This window comes from Protomyctophum parallelum (genome assembly GCF_964188405.1).
Source record: "Protomyctophum parallelum genome assembly, chromosome: 10".
Taxonomy (NCBI): Eukaryota; Metazoa; Chordata; class Actinopteri; order Myctophiformes; family Myctophidae; genus Protomyctophum; species Protomyctophum parallelum.
In genome coordinates this window covers 38,645,722-38,673,258 of record NC_139704.1, presented here as the reverse complement: position 1 = coordinate 38,673,258, position 27,537 = coordinate 38,645,722, and the positions used below count along the sequence as shown (strand labels likewise).

Sequence of the window (27,537 nt, the reverse complement as noted above, 5' to 3'; positions counted from 1 at the left end):
ACTCTGTATATTTCTATCATCACTCTTTGTTGGTGTACTCTCTCTCCTCAGCTTCAGTCAGATAAGTGCTACCAGTTGTTGAAAGGTTATTGCTCCATTTGGTCAAAAACTGTCAGTTCTTGCCCGCTTTTTTTTGTTCTCCCCCACTTTTAAATCAGTTGCATTCTTCCAAATGACGCACAACATGACTAGGTGCGCTATAAGACTTGCCTTTGTCCATTCCTCTCTGGAACATCCTCCAAGAATGAGTGAAACCTTGGCAAATCTGTCCAGACACAAGGCACTTTCTTGCCAAGCCAAGAGGAAGCATCCAAAATGTCTATTAGAGGTCATTTTCATTCCACAATTTCACTATAGCCTACATTACTGACATAGCTGGGATTCTTTTTTTTACTTCTTTTTTGACTCCTTTGACTTCAGTCAGTGTCGTGATCTTCATAATATGGAGAGAGCCATATATGGAGCATATCACGAGGCATGACGGACTGGCGGCCATATATGGTGACATGACGTGTCACGAGGCGTGAGAGACTGATGGCCATATATGGTGGCGTGACGTGTCACGAGGCGTGATGGACTGACGGCCATATATGGTGGCGTGACGGACGGATCGTTTTGCAGGTTTTCATAGTAATCTGCGACATACAGTCACAATAAAAGTAATTATGTTACACGAATGACAAAGATATTCATTTTGGACTTACATGGCAGTATTATGTAAAAAAAAAACCCGATCCATTTCATCACATGATCATAATTTGTCAGGTTTTGTCAAGGCACACAATATCTTGTCAGTGCTCAGACCAAGAGAAAGTGCAGATCATCACATTACAGTAGCCTATGTATTCTCTCTCCATCTCCCTCCCTGACAGTGAACTGATCCCCACACTGACAATTTGGGGAGTGTGTGTGTGTGTGTGTGCATGTGTGTGTGGGGGGGGGGGAGTAGAAGTCTGAAGAGTGATGTTACCAAGAATGACCCAATTATACGGAATTATATAGATACCGTAGATAAATTGTGCATTTATGGGGGGGGGGGGGGCTATCAGTGTGTTAGTTAAGGTCAAGGAGTGACCATGGAATGAGACAAATGGCGCCATCAGAACGGAATTATGTAATTCGGTTTCCACAGCCGACCCACAAACACTTTGAAACCTGATGATGGACGCGCAGCATCACAGCAGCGGGCTCTATATAAGAGGAGGTGAGTGTGTGCGCAGAGCGCCACACTAGACTAGACTACAGTCATCTGTTGCTGCAGTCACAACAGAACAGGAGCTGCAGTCGCTCAACTCACTGTGGATTTAGTGAGCCCCCCTACTACTAGACTGCAGTGGACCTATTACGCGTTTGACGCACCGGGCGCAGGACCGTTCACACTCACTTAGGAGGAAGAGGAATTGATTTACCCGGGTCTCAGTGGTCTGTGTTTTTCCCCCTCTGACGGATAAATACATTTTAAACCGAAAAAGACGCGTTTCGTTGCAAGGTAGGCTACTCCTCTCTCTCTCTCTCTCTCTCTCTCTCTCTCTCTCCCCCCCTCGTTGATAATATCGGCTAATAGGCTATTTATTTATTCACGTTTTAGGCCTACTGTCTAAGGCTTAGCACTTCATTGGATGTAGCATATAATAGCATATAACGCCGTGGACGGTTCATTAATTGAGTAGCCTACCGTATATGAGAGCAAAGCAGCCTAACGTTTCTATTGGATGAGTGACAATCAACAGGCAAAAGGGGAACAATCCTAGTATGTGCATCACATGGTCAATGGATAACAACCATTCTTCTTATGTTTTGAAGGAGATATGATACTCAGGAGAGGTCTCTACTTGCTGCCCATATTAATTCATTGCCTCCAAGCATTAACTCAAGGTAAACTGAGACCATAACTTGCAGAAGCTAATGTATGAAAAGCAATGTATCTTATTCATATTATTGTTACAATGAATATTAATATTGTGTTGTTATAATAATCCATTTTGAAATGGTTAATTTGCCCACTGTATGCCATTTCAGTAGACCATATAGTATGGTTCATTATGAGATAGCTGATTAATTGTGTTTTTTCCAACATTTATTTTCCTCCAATGCTTTCTCGTGTCTGAACTCAAAGATGGGGAGCAAGAGGACGAGACATCATTTGACCTGTTTGAGGTCAGCCACATCACGCGCAGGACTCTGGGGGCCAAACAGTTCCGGGGCCAAAGCTCGGAAGCCCCCGCTTACCGCTTCATCCGCTTCGACCAGCTGCCGCCGGTGAGCGCGCCCATACTGAAGCAGATCCTCCAGCAGATCCTCAACAACGAGGGCTTCATCTTCACGGCCAGCATGCGCCAGGACCGCGCCTCCCGCGGCACCCTGCTGGGCTTGGAGGGCGCCGACGGCCAGCGGCAGTTTGAGATCGTGTCCAACGGGCGGGCCAACTCCCTGGACCTGGTCTACTGGGTGGACGGCTCGCAGAACGTGGTCTCGTTCGAGGACGTGGACCTTTCCGACTCGCAGTGGAAGAACATCACGCTGCACGTGCACGGCGAGAACGCCCACCTGTACGTGGGCTGCGAGCTCATCGACAGCTTCGTCCTGGACGACCCCTTCTACGAGCACCTGCAGGCCGAGGGGAGCCGCATGTTCGTTGCCAAGGGCTCCATCCGCGAGAACCACTTCAGGGTAATAGTCGTCGTTTTGATAGGATTAGGAGACTGTATAGCACATGGTTCTCAATGTGGGTGGGGGGCCCAGGGACCCCCAGGGGTCCTTGAGAGCAGGGGGAGCTAGGGGGAGCTTAAACCCCCTCTGGTAAACCAACATTCATTAGCCCCTGCTCTAAATAGTCAGCTCCCCCCCATAATAGTCCCCCCAGTCACAATTTTATGGAGCCATCACTGCTTGAGAGGGTTACAATTATTGATAGCTAGGAACCAAATGGACCCTACAGGTGTGTAAGTCAGAGCGTGTGCAAATGGGGATTCACTGGGTGCCGTTTTCACACTCAGAGTTATGGGGGTCCCCGTGGTCTAACGCAATAAGTACCTAATGCATAGACTTGTAATCAAAACGGGGTCCTTGTAATCAAAACGTTTGTGAACCATTGCTTTATACTCACTCAAGAGCATTTCAAAGGGTGCAGGAACTTGAGTCACCAATGTGGGTTATTAACTTGTGTGGTCTCCTCCATTGGCACTTGGTTAGACTTTTTAAGAGGCCCAGTGTTGTCCCACAACCATACGTTGTAGGAAACATTTGTGGTTTTACCTAAGCCTATAATTCACAAGCTTATTTTACAGCAAAGGCTTCCAGCCATACCAAAACACCAACCCCTTCAAAGTCACCAAAATAGCTGAAACATAATAGAAAGTGCAGCAGCTGTCATAGTGACATGTCTCTATCATCGCACAGGGCTTACTGCAGAATGTGCGCTTCGTCTTTGATACGCCACTGGAAGATGTCTTGAGGAGCAGAGACTGCGATGTCACGAAACCAGGTAGGAAGGAATTCCTTTAGTTTTTAACATCTATGAAGTTTGCGTCACTATTCTGGTGGTAGAGAGCCCATTACAGCTGAGAGGACATGAACATGTTTCGCACAAAATCTGTGTATTTATTAGATTTACACGGCCAAGAGCATGATCCACAGCTATATGGATCATCTTCCATGCTCTGTTTCAAGCCCTATACATGCAGATGCCATTGGAAAATGCTTTCACATGAGCGGTGTCTGCGTTTTGCTAAACAAGTGCTTAGATTCAGCGATAGTCGCCCTTCCATCGTCTGAATATAGCTCTTTGGTCCATCTTTAAATGGGTCAAAGTGCCTGCAGATTTGATATGTGGCAGGATCTCACAGCATTGCGTCATGTTTACGGAAACAGCCGTGTCGATGCAGTGGCTTGAGGTCAACCGATGTGCGTGGTGAACAAAAGGAGAGGCAGATGTTTACGTTTATTTCCACTGGCGGCGGACTCCAGGGGTGATGCCCAGGGAGAAGAAAATAGAAATGAGAGTAAATAATATACAGCAGAGCAGGGAGCCTCCGTTGCCATATGTATGCGCACACACACATGCACACACACACACACACACACACACACACACACACACACACACACACATGCACGCTCTACAGCCAGACCGATATATTGGTTTGGCCGATTGTTTGACTTTTTGGTCTACATCAGTATGAGCAATTATGCAACCGATGTGTCTTGATTTGTAACCACTTTTAACTTGTCATTTTGTCATGACTCATGTCATTATAGGCACCTATAATGACTGGCCATGTTATTATAGGCTTTTGAGAAATCCCCTAAAATAGTAGATTTACAAGCTTTTTTTTTTTTTAAGATATTTTTGGGGCTTTTTCTGCCTTTATTGATAGGATATAGTGGAGAGAGAGACTGGGAATGACACGCAGTAAAGGACGTCGGGATCGGGACTTGAACCCACGACGCGCCGTCAGGCATGCGTCTATGGTGGTACAGTACAGTATGCGCCTGGACCGCTCGGCCAGCGGGCGCCCCACAAGTTACAAGCTTAATTCCGTACAATGACGATAATATCCATTAACCTGTGAAAACATTTTAAATAAATAAATCTATGCCACGCGCTCCTCAGCTCCGACCGTGCACAGCGGATGAATCGCCAAATCGCTTATTTAGATCGCTCGACAATTATTTTATTTGTCATACATGAGGTTGGAAATAAGAGTGTTGTCTGCTTAGAGCAGGAGGGCGTTTTTTATTTTATTCACACAGCCAGCAATGGGTACAAGTTACGCTCCCAATTTTGTTTTGTCTGTAACACATCCATGGGCCGTAATCTGCATTCAAAGATTTTCCTAGAAGCTATGTCATTGGTCGATTTGCTTGTCTACTTCCTGATTGGTTAGTCATTTCAGCAGGGTGTTTTTTAGACCAATGACAAAGCTTCTAGGAAAATCTTTGAGTTGGGTTTTACTCATTGCTGGCTGTCTGAATAAAAAAAAAAAAAGGTCATTCAAATTATGACATATTGCTTGTAGCTATTTAAAGCTATATAGCGCCCTAGATATGTTTCGCCACTACCAGAAGTTCATAGCAGAATACGGTAAGAAAAGGGCTACCCCGGAAGATTCCTTTACTGTTGTGAGCTTGTGGAATTTTGTATTAGAAGTGATTTTGCCCCAAATATTGGTAATCTGTGATCTAGTAAATCTGGATTGGAATTGGAGCCCAAAATCTGGTATCGGTCGAGCTCTAACACAGACATGCACACGCACGCGAGCACACACACACACACACACACACACACACACACACACACACACACACACACACACACACACACACACACACACACACACACACTCACCCACACAAACACACATGCACACACACACACACACACACACACACACACACACACACACACACACACACACACACACACACACACACACACACCCTCACACACACACATCACACACACACACACACACACACAAACACACACACACACACACACACAATGAAGTCACAAATTGGCAGATTGCGTTGCTTTGCTTAGCTGCAGTTTTGTGCGCTTTGGGAATGGTGCCTCATGATCCTTCTTGGCAGTGCTCGCTTGCAGAGAGCGCCTCTTTGCTGAGATGGTCCAGACACCTTGGTAAATAGGAGGACGTCGTTCCTTTTTAGACCTGTTGCTTCTCAAGGGTTCATTGTAGGGGGTCTGAATCGACCCTTACACGTCTGTTTTGGGGGGTTCTTGTAAGTAAAAAGGTTTGAGAACCACCTCTTCAGACCGCCATCCTTCACAGCCCACCTACAGTATGATCACCAGCTCTGAAACTATAGGTCTGTTCACTGGGACTCTTCCTGTGGGCTGGTGTGTGTGTGCGTGCATGCGTGCGTGCGACCATGCGTGCAAGCATGCACATGTGTGGTTGACTGTCGCATTGCTTGTGCCGCAATCAGCTTTTAATTCCATCTGAATGAGCGTATGTATTTAATGAAGGTTTTTTGGGGGGGGGGGGAATTGTCTAGACATTGGTACCAGCCATGACACTGCCCCGTTATCGGCTCTGTAATGTTAGAGCAAAAGTCAGTCGGAACTTCAAACAAAGCCACACTCATAAAAAGTGTCATGACGGACATTAATGGGAACTAATAAATGAGGTTTTGCTGGGGATTTTCTCCCCTTTTAGTCTACCGGGAAATACAGGGAACGCTTATCAGTTCGAAGAATGCATAAATACTTTCACAGGAAAAAAGCGTGCATGCATTCACGTGCACGTGCAGAGTGAAACTCTCCTGAGATTTGAATGGGTCCGCCAGACTCTGAAAGAACAAAAGCATAGCCGTGGCTACAGTGGGACCTCTTTGGATAAAACTGAGTTAGAATGACTTATTGATTTACAGTCTCTGGGCTCCTATTAATCAACGCCACTTTACATGGCTGCAGATTTCTAATGGGACTTGGCTGTTGCTTTCCTTTTTGCAAAGACAACACCCATACTGTATATGGCTATTGCTTTCTGGGCCCTCCTATCAATATGGGAAAAAAATGCAGTTGCATGTGTACAGTTTGTTTGCTATTTACATTTGTTAATTCATACTAGTGTGGTGAAACAGAATCAGCTAAAATGAGTAAATATCTGAAATATAGTCTTCCTCTTGGGGATAAATACAAATGTATTGAATCTTATAATGGAACATGAAAGCATGACTATGACCCAAACATGTCTAACATGGGATTTCTTGTGCTGGTCCTATGAGTGTCCATGTTGTTCAAAGAGCACAGCTGGCAGATACATTGCTCCGGCCGTTTATTTCTTTGACAGACATGACTATTCTTCCAAATTTGCCGTATGTGAACACACAAGATATAGGGAGTCCTAAACTGTAGGAAGCCACAATATTTTCTCTGACAAACCCTGGTATAGATTAACCGGAATGATACTATTACTGTCGTGTTGTGCGGAGGATGTGTGATAATCTGACATGAAACATCCCAATGTGTTCTTCTCTGTGCCTGGAAAGCTGACTCTCAAAGGCTCCGGAAGCCTCGCATTGGGGAAGTTCTAAATCAGATCATCAGATGTCCCCATGATAACAGAACGGAATCGGATTCAGGTTAAAACTCTGTGGCCGTTTAAGGAGAACAGTTGAAGTGCTGCATTCCATTCAAGTGAACCCAGACAGATCACCAGGGATTCCACTATGTTTATGTCTAGGAGATGCTATCTCTAGTACCTGGGCCTGACCCGTGCTTGGCTCCTGGTTGAAAAGTAAACCTACTTTGAACAGAGCGGCCCCACCAGCGAGAAGCTGATGCAGCGTGTCTGAGTCAGTCAGCACGGTATATTTACATGACAGACAGCTCAGTTCAGGCTCACTGGATAAGCGCAGCATGATTTGCTGAAAGGACGAGGGCACGGATCGGCTTCTTTGGCTCCTCTTAAATCCATCTGGGAATGTCAAGGCGCTCTCGAGCTTGTTAAGCGCATATTAGAAGTGCCCACTCATCTCAAAGGTCACAGGGATTTATGACAATAGTGTGCTTTTCTCATCACACAAGGAAGACGCACATTTCTATTTTTGAGTCCCCACTCCCCAGTCCCCACCCCTCTCCACCCATCAAACAACCCCCACCCATCAAACAACACCCACCCGAATCCCTCTCTGGTGGAAAGATTAACGGCCCCAAGTGAAGACGTTTCAAATCGAATACTGCTGAATGAACATCTGTTTTTTTAGAGAGCAAAATAAGTGCTGCTCGCCACCACATTGTTTTAGTTATTGGGAAAGGGGAAGTCACACACAACCTTGTGAACAGGTTCCGTGTGTTTTCGATCGCCAGGCCTTTCAAGTAATCGCGCCATGAGCTTGTAGATCAGCTATTTTGAGCATGCAACCAAGTATACAATGACTTGTCTTTTAGTTCTACTTGATCTCTCGTCCACTAGTTTAGTCTAGTTTTTATGTATTGGCGAAATTGTTTTTGTCATCGTAGCTTAGTTTTTATTGAGTTTTTATTACGTTTTCATCAGTGAAAAATGGTAGTCAACGAACATTTTTCGACGAAATCAACACTGGCCCCCCTGCAGTACAGTATATCTGACTGTTTCATACTACATCGGGTGGTTTTCAACACTCACTACCTACTGTAATTGCCCTGGTTTCCACCACAGTTGCACTTGTTTTGAGTGCTTATGTAAATATACAAGTTTATCATGTCCTGTTGAAAGCTGCAGTCAGTCACACTAGGTGACTCACTGAGTGTCAACATAATTTTCCGTCATCCTGATGAAAACACAGTGAAAATTAAAATAGAAAGCCTGAGAGTATAACTATAGACAATAAAATGACCCAAATTGTTTTTGAAAGTGAAGTATCCCTTTAAGGATTTTGGTTTGGGTCTTTGGAAAACTTGGTCACCCTGCCCAGTTACCAAGCTGCGACTCGTTTCTCATCACTCATCTGCTTCTTTCCACCCAGATGAGGGCAACACGGTGAGCGAGAGCACCGAGGTGGTGGACGTGAGTCCCTCCATCACCACCAACGTCATCGGGCAGAAGACGGACGAGCCGGGCTCGGACATGTGCGAGCGCTCCTGCGAGGAGCTCAGCACCATGTTCCAGGAGCTCAAGGGCCTCCGAGTGGTCGTCAGTAACCTCATTGATGGGCTGCAGAAAGTGGTGAGTAACGCAAATGGGAAATGTGTGCTACGTACTGTATAACCAGAGGTGGAAAAAAGACATTTACATAAGAAAATGTGTCAATACTGCAATGACAATGTAGAACCAAAGTAGCAAAAGTATAAAAAGTACTCACTATGCAGAATGTCCCATTTCAAGTTTTCAAATGTATACAAATATTTTGAAAATAGCTGCAGATCAGATGCGACGCATTGTGAGTTTGTAGATCGGCTATTTTCAAATGGACGAAATGTATACAGGGCTGAAGTGTTTAATGTATGTTTTGTAATAATAATCAACGTAACTAGTGACTAAGGTTTTCAAATAAATGTAGTGGAGCAAAAGTCAAATATTTGCCTCTGAGATGTAGTGGAGGAGTAGACGTAAAAGGAATTAGGAAACACTGAAGTAAAGTTCAAATACCTCAAAATTGTGCAGCAATTGTACTTAATGTGCTTAGTTACTTTCCACCACTGCTACTAACCCTGTGGTTTTCATACCTTCTTTACTAATGTACCCATTTCTGTACTCATCTTTTCAGCTGAGCATAGTGTTTTTGTCTTGGGTTTTTCTTTTATCCATGCATTCTACACTATTTTCTTTGGTTTGGCTTAATATTCAAAACTCAGGCCAGTAAAAACAGAATCCAGCGAGCTAGCTGGCAACTTGTTCTGTATTGGCTAATGTAGTATATTGCCAATTGGTTGTATTGCAAATATATGGCATATATACAATATTTTGCTTACCTATCCCTTGTGCTCTCTCAGTAAACTCTGCATAGTTTCTATGTGCAATCTGAATGCTGAACAATAGAATCATCTTTATTGTCACATCACAGGCTTACTTGTGTAAAGAAGTGGATATAGTTTTTGTGCAAGGTCCATCGTTCTTGTTATTTTCAGAAGCAGAAAAGAAGAGGGGGGGGGGGGCATGGAGTAAAGAAAGAAAAACAGAAACATGTCGAGGATAGACAAAAAATGAAAGATGTCCACATATATAGACGTGGCATAATCCAGCTGGTACAGTATGAGGTAGACACAAAGGTGGCATAGCAATTCGGAAGGTCCACTTATTGAGTCCAAGAAAAGCCTTTGCAGTTGCGCTTGAGTCATTCCGCAGTGCAATGAGCCAAGGTGCAGTTGTGTGCCACTGCCAGTATTTAAGGAACTCCAGTAAGGTTACTAGGTAAACTACATTTACTTCTAAAGCAAACCTGTTTATACTTCGCTGTGTGCCGGTGCCCCGCTCTGAAAATAGCCGATCTGCAAGCTCACAAGGCGTCGAGAAAGCGTACGCCTTGTGAGCTGGTGGATCGGCTATCTTCAGGCCAGGTCACCGTTGCGGTCACGAAGTATAAACCGGACTAAAGTAGCAGCAGGAGTGTTGATGGAGTCAGCAGCGATGCCTGAACCTGTTTAAGTCATGCTCGGTCCGTGGGAGGCTGGAGGCGGACACAAACAGAGGCTTTTTATGAGATGTAACGTGGGGATGTATAGGAAGTGTTCCCCTGGTTCTACTGGGCTAGTGTCTGGCTGTGTTTAAAAACAGGCCATGTGCTTCCTCTCGGAGCCTCCCAGCAATAAGAGAGAGAGAGTCTGGGCATGAACCTTGGGAAAAGAGAAAAAAAAAAAAAAAAAAACGGCTGTGATGAGAAGGGTCCCTAAGGCTCTTCCAGACCAAGTGGTGTCTCGGATTGTAGCGCTGCGCGCCATTGCCTGGACGTGTGCGCGCACGCACGCGCACACACACACACACACACACACACACACACACACACACACAGATGGACTGGACACATGCATAATATTATTGCATACACACTCGTGACACTCTCACTGTCTCACACACACATGTGCACACATGCATACACACATACCTGTGCAAGCAAGCACGCACGCACGCACACAGACTGAACCTTCTGGCAGTAGTTCATCCACTGACAGTTCCCAAGTGTTAAGAAAAGCAGCCAGCCATCCCCTAGTCTCCAATCAGGTCAGAGGTCATGATGTGATAATAACCAAGCCACACTTTGGAACCGGGCCTTTTCCTACGGCCATTACACACACAAACCCACCCACCCACCCACGCACGCATGCATGCACGCACGGACCCACGCACACACGCAACACACACACACACACACACACACACACACACACACACACACACACACACACACACACACACACACACACACACACACTCAGACACTCAGAATTAAAGTTGTCATTGCAACATGTTGTGAGCTTGTAGCTATTTTTGGCAAAGAGATTTGGTATAGAGGGGGAAAAAGCGATCCAAGTACAGCGCCAAGTCCGGTCCAGGTTACAGAGACTAGAGCAGTGGTTTTCAACCAGTGGTGCAGGGACCGCCAGTTGTCCTTGAGGGGGTTCCACAGTCTGCAGCTAAATGGATGTTATGTTACATTCTATTCTTTAGTTTGGGGTCTGCCAGGCTAAATGTCATCTAATGGTGGTCCGTGGCTCAAATGCAGAATAAATAATCACCATTGATATGAAAAGGGTTGAAAACCACTGCTCAGAGGGTTTGAGTGGTTAAAGGTGTCGGGAAACGGAAATGGTGGGAATTCTATTTAGAAGTTTCAGACGGTTTCAGCTTGAAACACTGGCTATGAAGTTTCTGAACCAATCAGAGCGTCGCATCCCTTCAGGAGATGGGACGGTAGCTATGCTATACGCAGGACGCATGGTGTGTGTTTGTTTACAAGTCCGATAGTCGGCCAGCTGTACCAGTTTACTGTTATGTGGCTTATTTCTACCCTATAATGTTTTCAGATACATATTTTAGCGTGATGATTAAGTTGAAACCGAGTAATAAACTGTCTGGAACTCTGGATGTTATCTTGAATGGGGATAAAAATGGAGGATTTCTGTAATCAGTAGCAGCTGTGTTGGACAGTGTTGGACGGACGCGCAGATATAGGGAATCAAACGGGTGAACTACATTTTTATTGGCTTTTATCGATGTGGGCCTCGACACGTCATCACGCAGCACGTTTTAGTTTTCAGGAAGTAATTCAAATTCGATTTTATGGACTTTTGATATAAAAATACGCAAAAATGAAAATGAAAAACATATTTTGTAGATCTGCTATTTTCAACGATTGCCTCTCATAGACCTTATAGATAGATCTCCTACTGCAGTGGTTCCAAAGCTGTTTAGACCCAAAACAATAAATTAGCCGTTTGCCCAGGACCCAAACTAGTGAAAATAGCAGATCTACAAGCTTGGAGATCGTCTATTTTCACTACTTCTTAAACATTTGTTTTCTAATGTTTGGAATTTATTAGATTTTTCTTTGATTTCGTCATGAAATTACTGAAAAGAAATTATATAGAATTTTGTTTTTAATTCATGAGCATTTTTGTTGTTTGCCGATGTTTTTTGAAAATGTTTTGAAATAATAATTAAAAACTAAATATAGAAAACGAAAAATCAAGGGACCCATACAAATGTTACCGTGACCCACAAATGGGTCCCCAGTCCAACCCAGTGCCCTACTGGAAAAAATGTGTGCATGTGTTTTACAGCTGTGTAGTTAGTAGTAATATATTGTCAGGTAAGGTAAGGTGGAAACCTTGCATGTCCATAACTAGGGGTGTAACCATTTTAACAGCGATATGATACGCATCACGATACATGGTACATGCCGAGCCATGTTTCTGTAGCGTGAGGCAGCTTGATGTACAAGTACACCCCCTGGACATGATGCTAGTATGTCGCAGGGACTTACCCCCAATCCAACCCTTGATGCTGAGTGCCAAGCAGGGAGCCACTGGGTCCCATTTGTCAGAGTCTTTGGTATGACCCGGCCGGGGATCAAACCCCGACCTCCCAGTCTCAGGGCAGACACTCTAACCACAAGGCCGCTGAGCTAAGTGCAGGTTTTTAAAGGGAACAGTGATTCTCTGGCAAATACATAGACATTATACTCAAATACATAGACATTTTACTCAAAAACATAGACATTATACTCAAATACATACAGACAAACCTGCACCTTGATATGAACACAGAGAATACACACACTTATAGACGGACCAAGTGTACCGATATTGAATGGAAAAGTAATTCAACCCCTCTTCTTTCTTCTTAAAAAAGCTAAATACATAAATTGATACAATCGATTATTTGCATTGCAAAACGATACGATACGATAAGTCAATGTTGCCGTTTACATTTCGATATACTTTGATTCTTGAAATTAAAAGCAATTATTCGATGCAGTTACTATATCGTCACTCCCCTATCCATAACTGTTACGTTTCAGGAAACTGAAGGAAAAATAGAATGAGAAAAATGAAAAGAAAGAAACTGATCTTCCAATGTATCCAATGTAGTTATGAATTAGTCACATGCTTTTATGAATACTTTTCATTGGTTGAATATTTATAAAACCAACACCGTCCGTATTGTGGGCATGTCATTATAATAAGCAAAATACATTACATAGAGAAAAAGTGAAAATAGTCAATGAGTGCACGTCAATGTCACACAATGATATGTATAGAATATAGGGCATCACCACTGATAAATAGGTTTTTCAGAAAACTGTCATGATTTAGAAGACATTTGTAGAATCTATTCTCAGGTCTACATGGGTTAACTCCACACCTGTCTGTTGTTGTCCCAATGTCCGCTCAGACGGAGGAGAACACTGTCATGAAGGACGCCCTGGGGAAGATGAAGAACTCTAAGGAGAAGAACATGTGTTGGCAGGATGGTCGCCTGTTTGACGATAAGGAGGACTGGGTTGTGGACAGCTGCACCAAATGTACCTGCCAGGTACTGTAAATGCTGTACTTAAGTACACAAAGTTATAGGGTTGGGATCGGGATCTGGAGGAAACTCGGTGGAATCGGAATAGGTTCCGACACATTTGGAACCGTTATCACACTCGTCATATCTGGTGTGTGGACTTCATGACTGCTGTACAATTATAATACCAGAGGGTTCTCAAACATTTCTTTTTTCTCTGAAAGAGTACAAATGGAACCAAATGTACCCTTTAATTTGGTTCCATTACAGACATGGGATCTCAATCCTACACAAAGTCAGCCTTTTCTGACACTGAATAAAGATTCATGCGATTTATTGTCACTTAGATGTACCCGTACAGTACAGTATAGCCTACATTAATGGAAATGGAAAAACGTAGGTTAGGGGTGCTCCGTCACACATTATGTAAATAACAATAAAAACAGCCCTAAAAAACAGAACCGCTCATAAAGACGATAATGCACCACCAGAAGCCAAGGTGCTCAACATTTGTCTTGTTGTTTATTGATTGCAGGAGTCCAAGATAGTGTGCCACCAAATCACGTGCCCTCCGGTGGCCTGTGCCAACCCTACGTTTATCGATGGCGAGTGTTGTCCCGTGTGTATGCGTAAGTAGAGAACGCCATTACGTTCTGTTATCCATTGAACACGCACATCACGCACGCACGCACGCACACACATGTCTGTCTGTCTGTCTGTCTTCTATCTATCGATCTTCATTTCAGCTTTGTGCAGGGGTGACCTCTTCAATACATGGCCCTCTATGCTGGAAAATCTATATTCCATGCATGTTAAGTTTTAATAATGCAGTGCCGTTCTAGCCTATTTGTCTTTGTCAGCCAAGCGCATATTTTATTGGTCAAAATTAACCACGCTCCAAAAATGGCTACTGCAGCCTTTTACTGTTAAGATGATGTCATACGATAAACTGACTTAAAAATCACCCCGCTCCTTCCAAATTTGTTTTCTTCTCTTAAAACACTTCAAGGCATTGTTTCTCCAAACCCTTACGGGTCCATTTGGTTCCATTCTTACACTTAAATAAACACTGAGGATTCACAATAACAAACTCAGTGGCCCTGGGATTGGGAGTTTGGGGTTCGATTCCCCGGCCGCGTCATATAACCAAAGCCAACCCACCTGTTTCCTGGTGAGCCTTTATGTGAAATGTGGGCATTTCTTCCTCTTTTCTGTAGTCAACGATTGTTAATTTAGGAAGATGTCCATCCTGATTAGATCCACTAGAGGCGAAAATGTTCAAAATCTTTGAGGGCCCCCTATGTCCAGCTTTGAGGGTTTGTGTATGTAAACACAAACATTATCCTATAACACAAACATTGAATGCCATTGATAATGAATGGCCTCAAAGCTGAGTGTCTGTGTAAACACGAACACTACGTAAACACACAAACATTGAAGACGGATCTTGTGATTCAGAGATGATGTATTATGATAAGAGCGCCCCTCACTTTTTTAGTATAGTTTATTGATGACCTTTATGCAGCAATGGTGTTTTGTCTTCTCTTAATTGGTTTTGAGGTATTAGAAAGGTGAGTGTAGTAGGAGCGTGATCAGCTGTGTGTGTGTGTGGGGGGGGGGTATACAAATCAAATAAAATGTTTGAACTTTTTGCAAACCTGTTGAGAATGCGTTACTATACTGTACTAATGTGTGTGTGTGTGTGTGTGTGTGTGTGTGTGTGTGTGTGTGTGTGTGCGTGCGTGGGTGCGCGTGCGTGTGCGTGTGTACAGCTAAGGACAGTGAGGACGGCTGGTCCCCCTGGTCCGAGTGGACAGAGTGCACGGTGACGTGTGGAACAGGAACCCAGCAGAGGGGCAGGTCGTGCGACGCCACCAGTAACCCCTGCAGCGGCGCGTCCATCCAGACCCGCAAATGCAGCCTGCGCAAGTGCGACAGCCGTGGTAAGTTATTGGTTAGAGAAACACACGGAAGTGGGCTTCTTACATGCCAGATCTTCCAATGTGTGTTACCCAGAATTTTCTTTTTCAGCCGAATGCGAACGAAAATAAAAGCCTGGGTTCCCAAGGCTACTGATGTAGTGGAAAAGCTGCCAGGCACCTAAAATCTTTTTTTATGTATTTATTTTTTATGGAGGGACAGACGGTAGGCTGACAGGAAATGGGGAGAGAGATGGGGGGGGGGGGGGGGGAGACATGCAGTAAAGGCCGTCGGGATCGGGAGTCAAACCCGCGCCACATTGCCAGAACTGGATTGCCAGAACTGGATTACCAGCCAAGGTGCCTGGACCACTGAGCCATGGCCCAGGCCACCTAACACCTTTTTGTGGGCACCTTAACGTTACATCGGCTGAGTTTTGTTCTTCTCCAAAATGTTACAATTGTTTTTAATGATGATCTATAGTCTATATTATTAGCACAAATAGCTTAGCTGAAACAGCGGTTCTCGTGTCTCACGATTCAACATCACGTTGTAACATAATATCGATCAAGAGGATCATTTGACCGGCGATCCTTTCCGAAAGTTGAACTGTTTCAAGTGCCCAGGGCTATGGCCTTGCTCACCGTCGCATCTGTACCATATAAATGTATGGCAGACTGGTGTGCTATAGTCCATGTCTCAATGTCAGTGGACGGATGCATGGTTTTTAGCCGTAGATGGTAGACTGTATAGCAGACTGTATTTGAGCTGCCCACTGTACCGCCCTCACCCATTGTCCCTTAGTACAGTTTCAACCCCTTACGATGATATGATCTCCTATGTACGTTGTGGCTGGCCAGTAACAGTGATGTAACGCCAGCAGCTGTTCTTTTTACTGTACGACAGACACATGGGGGATGAAGTAACTTGGTAGAAATGTTGAAAAATACACGTCCCTCGGGTGGAGTTCAATTGGAAATGACATCTTCGTCTGCAGCTTTGCATAACGGAGGAGCTACAAAGAGTTTTTGAGTGCTCTCCATGTTGACACGTATTTACACAGGATGGAACTGAGTGAGGTGGAATCAGTTAAGGGTGGGGACTGTACGGTCGGGTTGGAGGCTGCGTGCCCGCCCAGCTGAAGTTGATTCCGAATACACCCCACTTGCAGAGAGTGCTCAAGCATACAATGATTCATAGCCCATACCACTCAATGACACAGCCTTCATGAATTTATTTGTTCAATTGTTTCAGTATGCTGAGTGCATAATTTGAGGTCCCGGACTCCCAGGGGATGGCAATTGCGCCACCTTCTAGCATTTGCATTTAATTTCAATTTATGTTCTTTTATGCATAATTCTCTACCTCTAAATGTTTTTAAATCAGATTTGAGTACGTCGCTGATCGATCTCAGTCCCTTGCCCATCCATCTACAAATTCTACATGTTATAAACAGGTGTTTTCTTTGTATGCAACCATAGTTTCTTTCACTTTCAACCTATTTTGCCGAGGTCATTAATTACAGGTTCAACATGTTCAAAATGTTTTTTGCCTCTCTGCCTACCATGCAGTGACACTGCCTTTGGTTAATTCAGCATGGCGTTCTCTTGCTTCGTTCACCGAAATAAACTTGATGAGTGGTTGAGGGATTGTCGGTTTGTTTGGTGCTAGTGCTCACAAGTTTGCGTTACTCTGACTGCACGTGGGTGACTGACAGAAACAGCTTAACCACTGGGAGTCGGTTTGCCCACAATGACATAAACACTGGAGGGAGCGTCGGAACATCTTTCGACTCGAGTCACTCTTCTCCGATATCAAACAATGTTTTCTCTCGCGGTGACATTTTCAGAGTCACAACATCCATATCTGTATTCTTGAATGAAAACCAGCGTCGCTCTTTTTGAGATGTTGGGATGATTTTCCTCGGCTGATGTTTATTTATTTTTTTGCCTGCACCAGTTCGCCAGGACGGCGGGTGGAGTTTGTGGTCGCCGTGGTCATCGTGCTCCGTCACCTGTGGAGAGGGCCAGATCACCAGGATACGCCACTGCAATGCCCCCATGCCACAGCTAGGGGGCACGGACTGTGACGGCAACGGCAGAGAGACGCAGCGCTGCGACGCCAAGCCGTGTCCTAGTGAGTATAACCATAGTTTGTATGTCAACACCGCATATGATATGATATGAACTTTATTTGTATAGCGCTTTTCAAAACATAGTTCCAAAGTGCTGCACAGGACCAGATTAAAAACAACAAGAAACACACAGTAACAAAATTATAATGGCACACAAAACAATAGCAAGCATGTATGTACAATTGGCTAATTAAGTAGTTAAAGATTATTTTATTTTTTTCCAGTTTTTCATGTGTCTATGGGGTGAAAGTACTTCATTAGACACCCTGGAGTCGTTTTTATGTCCAATGGTGTAATAACTTTGTATTTAGGGTTTCTTCCTGGAGGCTGAACCCTTGACGGTCAAACGGGCCAATGAAGTAAACACGGATAGTGTGACGTAAAATACTTGCACGCACACACGCACCTCCCCCTCTATACATATTTTTTAAATACGACAACCTCTGTGGGCGGAGCTGCCTGCCACATACACACGTGTGAACTGAACGCTCTGTGCCTAACTGTGTGGCAGATTTTCAAACAGTCATTTCACACATTACCAGTTCACAGCAGAGCAGACTGTTTTTCGTTAGATTGGAAGCAAGTAAATGTTCACGTCGGGTCCTCAGGATTAATCAAGGAAACCACAACAAACCATAGCCTACCTGCTCTGCTGTATAGTTGCTCTTGTTGTTCTCAAGGAGTAGGTTGTTTCTTTTATAATCACAGTGGTCGGGCTTTGATACAGAGTGTAGTGTCACAGTGCATTCTTGTTGGCTGTTGTAGTCAATATGTAATACTTATACGAGGCTGTAAAGTCAATAATTAGAATCTGTTGTTGTGTCGCGCTGGAAGTCATGTTGCCATGTCTGGCTATTACAAGCGAATTGGGCTTGTTTTCATAACTTTCAGGGGAGATGTGGTTGACTTGACCAATGTTTCATGTGAAGGACCCTCAGATATGTTGTTAAAAGGATTGGTGTTGTTGAAACGTTTTCATAAATATTCAAGGCAATTTCTGTGACTTATTTGTGCCAAACTGCCTTGCCGGGGACCCCCTGGAACCTCTCAAGGACCCCCGGGGGAAGCACTGATCCCTGGGAACAGTGACCAGTGCCTTCAACAACCAGATATATCACATGACTCGCGGCTGTCTGTCCCAGATCCAAATCACCTTAGCATGTGTCTTAACTGCCGTATAGCGATAGTTCCGGGCCATTTTACTCTCTGGCTGTGGTGTGCTGCACACACTGCACATAACTGCACAGCTATAGGATTAGATTTCTTTGAGGGATCCGGTCATTCCTTTTTGTTGTGTGTGTGTATGAATATGTTTTTATCCCTGCCTCTGGTCAGACTGAAAACCCATTAGGACATGAGAGGCACACCGGAATCAGAAATGTTTCAAAAATAGCACACACACTTACAGCACGGCATGAAGTGACGCTCTGTGAGCTTGTACATCTGCTGTTTTTGAATAGCCAACGCTAAAATCTTAAATGACACAGATGCTTTCCCTGTTTTAATGGGGTAAGTACATACGAGCTTGTAGGTCTGCTATTTTCGAAAAATCGTGAAAATGTGGCACAAATCTTTGAATATATATTCTTTCAGAGTGAACGTTTTTAATTCAAATCTTTGCTTCTGGGGGGGTCCCTGGAACAACATATTTTCCGATGGGGGTCGGCGGCCAAATACATATATTTTTGGGAGTCCTTGACATGAAACAGTTTGAGAACCACTGACATAGAAACATTTATCAGAAAACTGTCAGGATTTAGAAGACATTTGTAGAATCTTTTCTCAGGTCTAAATAGGTTAAAAGAATACCCCCCTCTGTTATTTAGTTTTTACAAATGGACCCCCGACTATGCATCTTAGTCCTATTTTTTTGGGGGGGCCTGACAAGAAACGCTCTGTTGACTTATCCCCTGTGCAGTCGACGGTGGCTGGGGACCCTGGTCTCCGTGGGCCATCTGCTCGGCCACCTGCGGAGGCGGCGCCAAAAGCCGGACACGCGTGTGCAACAGCCCTGGGCCCCAGCATGGCGGCAAGACGTGTGCCGGGGAGGCCAGCGACACTGACATCTGTAACAGGAACGACTGTCCTATCGGTGAGCCGCCATCACAGTCCACAGCATGCCCACTGACACACACACACACACACGTACGTACGCGCATGCTTGCGTGCGTGCGTACGCATGCACGCACGCACTAGCACACGCACGCACACATTTGTTGTGATTAATGTGTTAAATGTGCCATGATCTCAACATCTGTGGCAATTCTAATTTAAGTTAAATATTTGTACTGTAGCCGTGCCAAAGTCTGGATGTTTAGGAGCGTGTGCTGTGTATAGCTCATTCCCTGGGAATTAATCATTGAGCAAACAAGCTAAGACGAGGTGTGTGTGCGCGTGCGTGCGTGCGTGCGTGCGTGCGTGCGTGCGTGCGTGCGTGCGTGCGTGCGTGCGTGCGTGCGTGTGGGTGCGTATTAACCACATTAATACTAGGCATGTCAGAATGGGGGAATATTAGGCAAAAACAGCCCATCTACAACGCGTCTTGAGCTTGAAGATGGCCTGTTTGTGGCGAACTTATTTGGTTCCATTTGTACACTATCAGAATATGGGGGGGGGAGGGGGCGTTCTTTGTAATTAAAGATTTGAGAACCACTGTTGTAGACAGAGGAAAAAAGTAGGGGGCCAAAGATAGTTTGCTGGTCAACAAAGTATAGGGTTTAAAAAGCTGGTAGGTGTTTCGGAAACACCTACACTGTTTCCTATTGTTTCACTGATATGATGACTGGGTAACTAAAGCCCAGCACACACCGGGTGCGCAGCGACGCGGCACGTGGAAAATAGAACGGTGGCGTATCGGAGCGTCAGGCGAGGCGTGAACGCGCACCGGACGCCGCCGGTGTGGGATAGGTTCATTGAAAATAACGGTGGCGGCTGTTTTGACGCGCGGCGTTCGCAGACGGCGTGTGTTGGGCTTCAGTCGGTAGAGCAGACCATGGGTTCGATCCCGGGCACCGCCCCCCAACTCAGCGTATGAGGAGCATGGCTTGAAGTTGTACGGCAGGGTACCCCAATAGGCGGCCCGCGGGCCATTTGCGGCCCACAGAGCGCCCCCTTGTGGCCCATGAAAGAAAAAAAAAAGTTTTTTTTTTTTTTTTTAAGGGTCCCAGATATAAATGGCATTAAATGGGGGTCAGTAGCCTATGCATGTCAAACTGGGCATCCTTTTCAAATGGGGTCTTGCCCTGAAAATGAATTTTCAGGGCAAGACCTCGACCTCGCGCGTGCAGACTCGGCCCCCAGCCTGGTACGCTAGTCAAAATATGGCCCTTGAGGAAATTTAATTGGGGAACCCTGTTGTACGGTATAAGTACTGGGAGCTGATGGTAGGCGTTGCGCTCCACCTCAGCAATCCATCTCCCAGAGGGGTCTAGCGCATTGAAACGGGGATAGACTCCATCTCCCAGAGGGTTCTAGCGCATTGAAACGGGGATAGACTCCATCTCCCAGAGGGTTCTAGCGCATTGAAACGGGGATAGACTCCATCTCCCAAAGGGGTCTAGCGCATTGAAACGGGGATAGACTCCATCTCCCAGAGGTCTAGCGCATTGAAATGGGGATAGACTCCATCTCCTAGAGGTCTAGCACATTGAAACGGGGATAGACTCCATCTCCCAGAGGTCTAGCACATTGAAATGGGGATAGACTCCATCTCCCAGAGGGGTCTAGCGCATTGAAACGGGGATAGACTCCATCTCCCAGAGGGGTCTAGCGCATTGAAACGGGGATAGACTCCATCTCCCAGAGGGGTCTAGCGCATTGAAATGGGGATAGACTCCATCTCTCAGAGGGGTCTAGCTAGCGCATTGAAATGGGGATAGACTCCATCTCCCAGAGGGGTCTAGCGCATTGAAATGGGGATAGACTCCATCTCCCAGAGGTCTAGCACATTGAAACGGGGATAGACTCCATCTCCCAGAGGTCTAGCACATTGAAACGGGGATAGACTCCACCTCCCAGAGGGGTCTAGCTAGCGCATTGAAACGGGGATAGACTCCATCTCCCAGAGGTCTAGCACATTGAAACGGGGATAGACTCCATCTCCCAGAGGGGTCTAGCGCATTGAAACGGGGATAGACTCCATCTCCCAGAGGTCTAGCACATTGAAACAGGGATAGACTCCATCTCCCAGAGGTCTAGCACATTGAAACGGGGATAGACTCCCACACCCTGGCTGATACCGACAATAAGCCTCTCTGACTTCTGCTTCCTGTCACTGTATAGGTGTTTCCTGTAGTTTTACTGATGGCTGCTGTAACAGCCTGTAGCGTAATTACACTACAGCCTGTAGTTTAATTGTCTACTTCCTGGTAGTGTATAAAATGGGTGTTTCCTGTAGTTTTACTGATGGCTGTAGTGTAAATGTCTTACAGATGGCTGTCTGTCCAACCCCTGCTTTGCTGGGGTGGATTGCAACAGCGCCCCCGATGGCTCGTGGGAGTGTGGACCGTGTCCTGCCGGCTTCCGTGGAAATGGCACCCACTGTGAAGATATCAATGAGGTACCGAATTCATTAAAAAAATATATACTGTATATATCACACTCTATTTCAGATATTTTCACTCACTCACTCACAACTTCGATAGACACAATACTTTTATTCTCACCGGCTTTGAGTATTAACCATTTTCCGACAGTTACTCAACTGTCAAAAGGCCATATTTCTTTTGTATATAATCTTTTATCGGAATAGGCCCCTCCTGCTTTGCATAAGATCAAAGCGGGGTTGGGAAATTAACTGGGTACCACTCTGTCAGACACAATTTGGGAAGCTGCATTCAATACTATTAATTAACTGATATTCTTCTTGCGTGAGACACAATAGTAACATGGCAAACTAAGCAAAGCTAGATTAACAAGAATATCAGGTGGGACGAAATCCGGGCACGGCGGAGACGTATAGTCGTGACGTATTATCTTCCGTCGTGGCTTATTATTCAATACGTCTCAGCTTAAATAATAATTCGCCACGACTTAATAATAATTCGTCGCAGCGTTAAGAATCCGTTGTGGCGTGAGGACTCGTCGCGGCACTCGTCGGGGCTATAGCTACCCGTTTGCGACGTAATAGGTTGCCTTTGGTATTTTGCGGTGGTTTCCGTGGAGGGGTGCCAGCAGGCCTTTTTCCGCGTGCATCGTGCCCGGGGATCGGCCCACTCGCCCGGGCCCGGCACCACCGCGTGCGCCTTGCCGGTCCGATTCCGTGGAGCCCTCCGCCGTCTCCAGGCGAGCCTGCGTTCAAGAGCTCTCACCTCTTTTGCGCACCGAAAAGAGCAGATCTACCCCTGGGGGGGTCCCCGTGGACCGCACGTGTGTGTGTGTGTGTTAGAGACCTGCAAGCCCATCGGGGCCCGGCCCGGCCCACCAAAACGGGCCGGGCCCGGGCCGACTTTGTCACTGCCCAACGGGCCCAGGGCCGGGCGGGCTCACGCGCCGTTATATTAATTTTCCGATGTGAATTTCACCCAGACTGGACTTGCTTCAGCAGCGCGGCAGCATGCTCCATAGTGACATGACAATAACCCCTCCGCAGTGTCCGCACACACACAAGCCACAAGGCAAGCACACTAAAATCTGGTCAAAACTATAAAGACTTTGAAACAACGTGTTTTACATTCTATCTCTCTCGCTCCGCGCCTAAACTCTCGTCCACTCTCTCTCCTAATTATTGTGCAGCGCAGCTGTACACACACACACACACACACACACACACACACACACACACACACACACACACACACACACCGAGTACTAAGTAAGTAGCCTATAGGCTACGGCTCTAAAAACATTAAATACTGCGGGAGCATTATTACCACACTAAACAAAGTTGGATTTGTACATTGCAGAAACTGCAGATACATAACGTAAGTGTTCTTATTATTGTCCGTCTACTCTGGGTTTTATAATGCAGCGTGAGTCCGCGATAGCCGATCTGCAAGCTCACAACGCGTTGCGCTGATTGACAGTGCACGTGCAGCAGCTACTGTATAAAATTATATTTAAGTAGGCTACTTTTTAGTGTGACGTCTGTGTGTTATTGACTTCTTGTTCCTTAATGTGGGTTTATCAGAGCGATATAGTGCAGCTGTGAGCACCAATAGAGCGACCGCAGCGGCGGCACGCATGCTTGAAATATTAAATAAAAATATGTCGGGCTTCCGGGCCGGGCCCGGGCCGTTTCTGGACTGTACCAACGGGCTTAGGGCCGGACGGGCCTTAACTCCACGGGCCCCGGGCCGGGCACGGGCCTATATTTTAGGCCCGTGCAGGGCTCTAGTGTGTGTGTGTGTGTGTGTGTGTGTGTTAAATGTGGTCATTTAAATGTAGGCCTATTATATATACACGCACCATACAAGCACCTATATTATATAATATGTGTTATCGCATACAAATGGTAAATCAACATATAGCAGCACCCCCCACCAGCAGATGTATATAAACATGGAACTGTGATTGCGCTGTACTGAGCCGGCCGGTGGCCACTGGCCTATTATGCCTATAAATGCATATCATGCCTGTTGGTGAAATATAAACATCTAAAATGGTTCATTAATAATTAGCATAAGTTATTATTAACGAAAAACATCTAATACTATTTTAAATTGGTCTAGTAAATTTAGTAACTAATCAGAAGCAGCAACCATGCAGAGCTTTACCAATCAGATTAAATAGGCTATAAGCCTTAATTGCTCGTCGTCGAAGTCTCCTTGACCTCCTTCAAACACATCCTGGTTGCTGGATTTAATGTCATTTTTTAAACTAGAACATTTACTGTCTGTGGCTCTGTTGAAAACCTTTATAAACACATCTCTCACGTCGCCTTCTCACTGGATTAGACAAATGTATAAACCACCCATACTTGGGGGGTGTGGATTTAGATATATCTTGGACCATGAGGCGTATGCACCATTCGAGGCTGAGTCAACGTTTTGTTTCCACTCTATCCTTTAATGTCTCTCTTTTTTTCCTTTTTCATCCTTTTCTTTTCTTTACGCTTTCTTTTTCTTTTTCTCTTTCTTCTCTTTTCCCTTCTCTTCCTTGTTTTTTTGTTTGTTTTTTTGTCTGCCTGACAGTGACTATATAAACTAGAAAATTCGCAATTTAAAAAAATTGCAGAGTGTGGTTGCCGCAGTGGCTTACATATGCCCCTCCCACTAGTATTGCCAGCCAATTACAATTTCAAGTCACGCCTTAGATCATGCATAAGTAATTCGGAGGGGATTTAACCCCCGAAATTCATGTTTTTGCGACAAACGGTTACATTTCTCGCATTTGCGGCGCCCCCTATGGATGAAAATGGAATTGCTTTTAGTGATTGAAATTTGGGATGGATTGGACATTCCGTTCGTGATTTATGGCATTTTTTGTGATATAGGCCCCTCCTACTAACTTCGGAAGACGATTACGGCCGAACGATAAGCACTTTCAAAATTCTGCGGCTCAGTTTTAATTGGATGGGTCCAGAGATCACGTGTGCCGATTTCTGTGAGATTTGAACGAAATCTGTAGGAGGAAAAGCAAAAAGTGTGTTTTGGACAAAATTCAAAATGGCGGAAAATCTATCATGGCGGAAATGGGCGTGGCCTATATGGGGAGATGCGTCATGCGCCAAGGAATCCAGGGAAAAAATAATTTTGATTTTACGACCTACGGTTCAAGAGTTATAAGCCAAAAGGTAAAGTGGGCTGTTATAGCGCCACCATGAGGCCGACCGAAAAAATGTTAGGGTTAAATAATTTTAGGGATAATGTTGAATTATCCCTAAAAGTTTTGTAACTATAGTGATTACAGTCTCCGACGAACAAATACTTTTATGTGAATTTTTGCCTTTTCCCATTCATGTCAATGGGGAAATTTAATTCACTAATAAATTCATATCAATTAAACTATACAACATTTCTCTTAACAAAATACAAGCACACGATTCCCGATTTTTCCGGTCAATTTGACATATGGCTCAACTGCGTACAGCGTACAGTGTGGGAGGTATAAAGCGTCAAAATAAAGACTACTCCAGTGAAAAAATAAGTATAAAGTGTTACAACTAGAAAATTCGCAATTTAAAAAAATTGCAGAGTGTGGTTGCCGCAGTGGCTTACATATGCCCCTCCCACTAGTATTGCCAGCCAATTACAATTTCAAGTCACGCCTTAGATCATGCATAAGTAATTCGGAGGGGATTTAACCCCCGAAATTCATGTTTTTGCGACAAACGGTTACATTTCTCGCATTTGCGGCGCCCCCTATGGATGAAAATGGAATTGCTTTTAGAACTTGGTTGATTGAACCACCCCGGACCTGTGATTGAAATTTGGGATGGATTGGACATTCCGTTCGTGATTTATGGCATTTTTTGTGATATAGGCCCCTCCTACTAACTTCGGAAGACGATTACGGCCGAACGATACGCACTTTCAAAATTCTGCGGCTCAGTTTTAATTGGATGGGTCCAGAGATCACGTGTGCCGATTTCTGTGAGATTTGAACGAAATCTGTAGGAGGAAAAGCAAAAAGTGTGTTTTGGACAAAATTCAAAATGGCGGAAAATCTATCATGGCGGAAATGGGCGTGGCCTATATGGGGAGATGCGTCATGACCCAAGGAATCCAGGGAAAAAATAATTTTGATTTTACGACCTACGGTTCAAGAGTTATAAGCCAAAAGGTAAAGTGGGCTGTTATAGCGCCACCATGAGGCCGACCGATAAAATTTTAGGGTTAAATAATTTTAGGGATAATGTTGAATTATCCCTAAAAGTTTTGTAACTATAGTGATTACAGTCTCCGAGGAACAAATACTTTTATGTGAATTTTTGCCTTTTCCCATTCATGTCAATGGGGAAATTTAATTCACTAATAAATTCATATCAATTAAACTATACAACATTTCTCTTAACAAAATACAAGCACACGATTCCCGATTTTTCCGGTCAATTTGACATATGGCTCAAGTGCGTACAGCGTACAGTGTGGGAGGTATAAAGCGTCAAAATAAAGACTACTCCAGTGAAATAAGTATAAAGTGTTACAATTACTAGAGTCTGGTTGCCCATTCGGGCAACCACACTAATTACTAGAGTCTGGTTGCCCATTCGGGCAACCACACTAACAAAGAGTCTGCCAGATCAAATCTGACTGATATTATTTATTTCTCATTAATATATATTTATGTGCTTTCCTTTCCTCCAGTGTGACATGGTGTCTGATGTTTGCTACAAAGTGAATGGCTTCCAGCGATGCGTCAACACGGACCCAGGCTTCCACTGCCTTCCCTGTCCCAAGCGCTACAAAGGCACCCAGCCGTTTGGCATGGGGGTAGAGGCCGCCAAAAAGAACAAACAGGTGAGCAACTCTCACTTTATTGTTGCATCCACCAGATAACGTTAGTGTCTAGAATCTAGACACTAACGTTATCTGGTGGATGCAACAATGCTTCATTGGACACTGGGGGGGTAAATCTAGACTCTAGATTTACCCCCCCAGTGTCCAACTAGAAAAAGTGCCCTTCTGGGCACAGGTCTCCACCAGGATGAGCAGATGTGAAGAATTCCAGGCAAAGGTTTTTCCTTGGCCTCTAGGGAGTTGGCATACAAAGTTATCCACAGATCCGTGCAGTTAGAGGTGAAAACACTTTTCGGCCAGTTATAGTGCCACCTTGAGGCTGAGTTGAAATTGTTCATTTGGCATTTCGTCCTCGGCCTAGTGGGAATGTGGGTGCACAATTTCACGGAAATCACGCGATGTGTTCATGATTTGCAGCATTTTGTTTGAAACTGAGCACTCCTGAGCCAATCGTGGCCAATCAGGATGGAATATGAGAAATCAAACAAACCTGTCTTGATCACATGACTATGGAGATCATGTGTACCGATTTGCGTGAAATTTGGATAAAATCTGAAGGAGTAATAATAGAAAATGTGTTTTACATATGTCGGCCTCCTGGTGGCGCTATAAAGAGCAGATGTGAAAAATTCCA

The 27,537-nt window shown here is 44.8% G+C and overlaps 1 protein-coding gene across 2 annotated transcripts in view; it reads left to right on the top strand.

The window, feature by feature from the left end:
• The first annotated feature begins 1,203 nt into the window (after positions 1 to 1,203).
• The window catches only part of thbs2a (thrombospondin 2a), a 43,787-nt gene continuing 17,453 nt past the window's right edge, over positions 1,204 to 27,537 (top strand). The window contains exons 1-12 of one of the 2 annotated variants that reach the window (XM_083774398.1): positions 1,204 to 1,489; positions 1,804 to 1,875; positions 2,117 to 2,670; positions 3,400 to 3,484; positions 8,473 to 8,672; positions 13,338 to 13,478; positions 13,987 to 14,080; positions 15,224 to 15,394; positions 17,331 to 17,507; positions 19,424 to 19,597; positions 21,936 to 22,063; positions 26,751 to 26,903. In XM_083774398.1, the coding sequence (XP_083630524.1) occupies positions 1,809 to 1,875; positions 2,117 to 2,670; positions 3,400 to 3,484; positions 8,473 to 8,672; positions 13,338 to 13,478; positions 13,987 to 14,080; positions 15,224 to 15,394; positions 17,331 to 17,507; positions 19,424 to 19,597; positions 21,936 to 22,063; positions 26,751 to 26,903 (1,944 nt within the window). In that variant the 5' untranslated portion in view covers positions 1,204 to 1,489; positions 1,804 to 1,808. The remainder of the gene's footprint in view (positions 1,490 to 1,803; positions 1,876 to 2,116; positions 2,671 to 3,399; positions 3,485 to 8,472; positions 8,673 to 13,337; positions 13,479 to 13,986; positions 14,081 to 15,223; positions 15,395 to 17,330; positions 17,508 to 19,423; positions 19,598 to 21,935; positions 22,064 to 26,750; positions 26,904 to 27,537) is intronic. The other variant, XM_083774399.1, reaches the window with a different exon arrangement.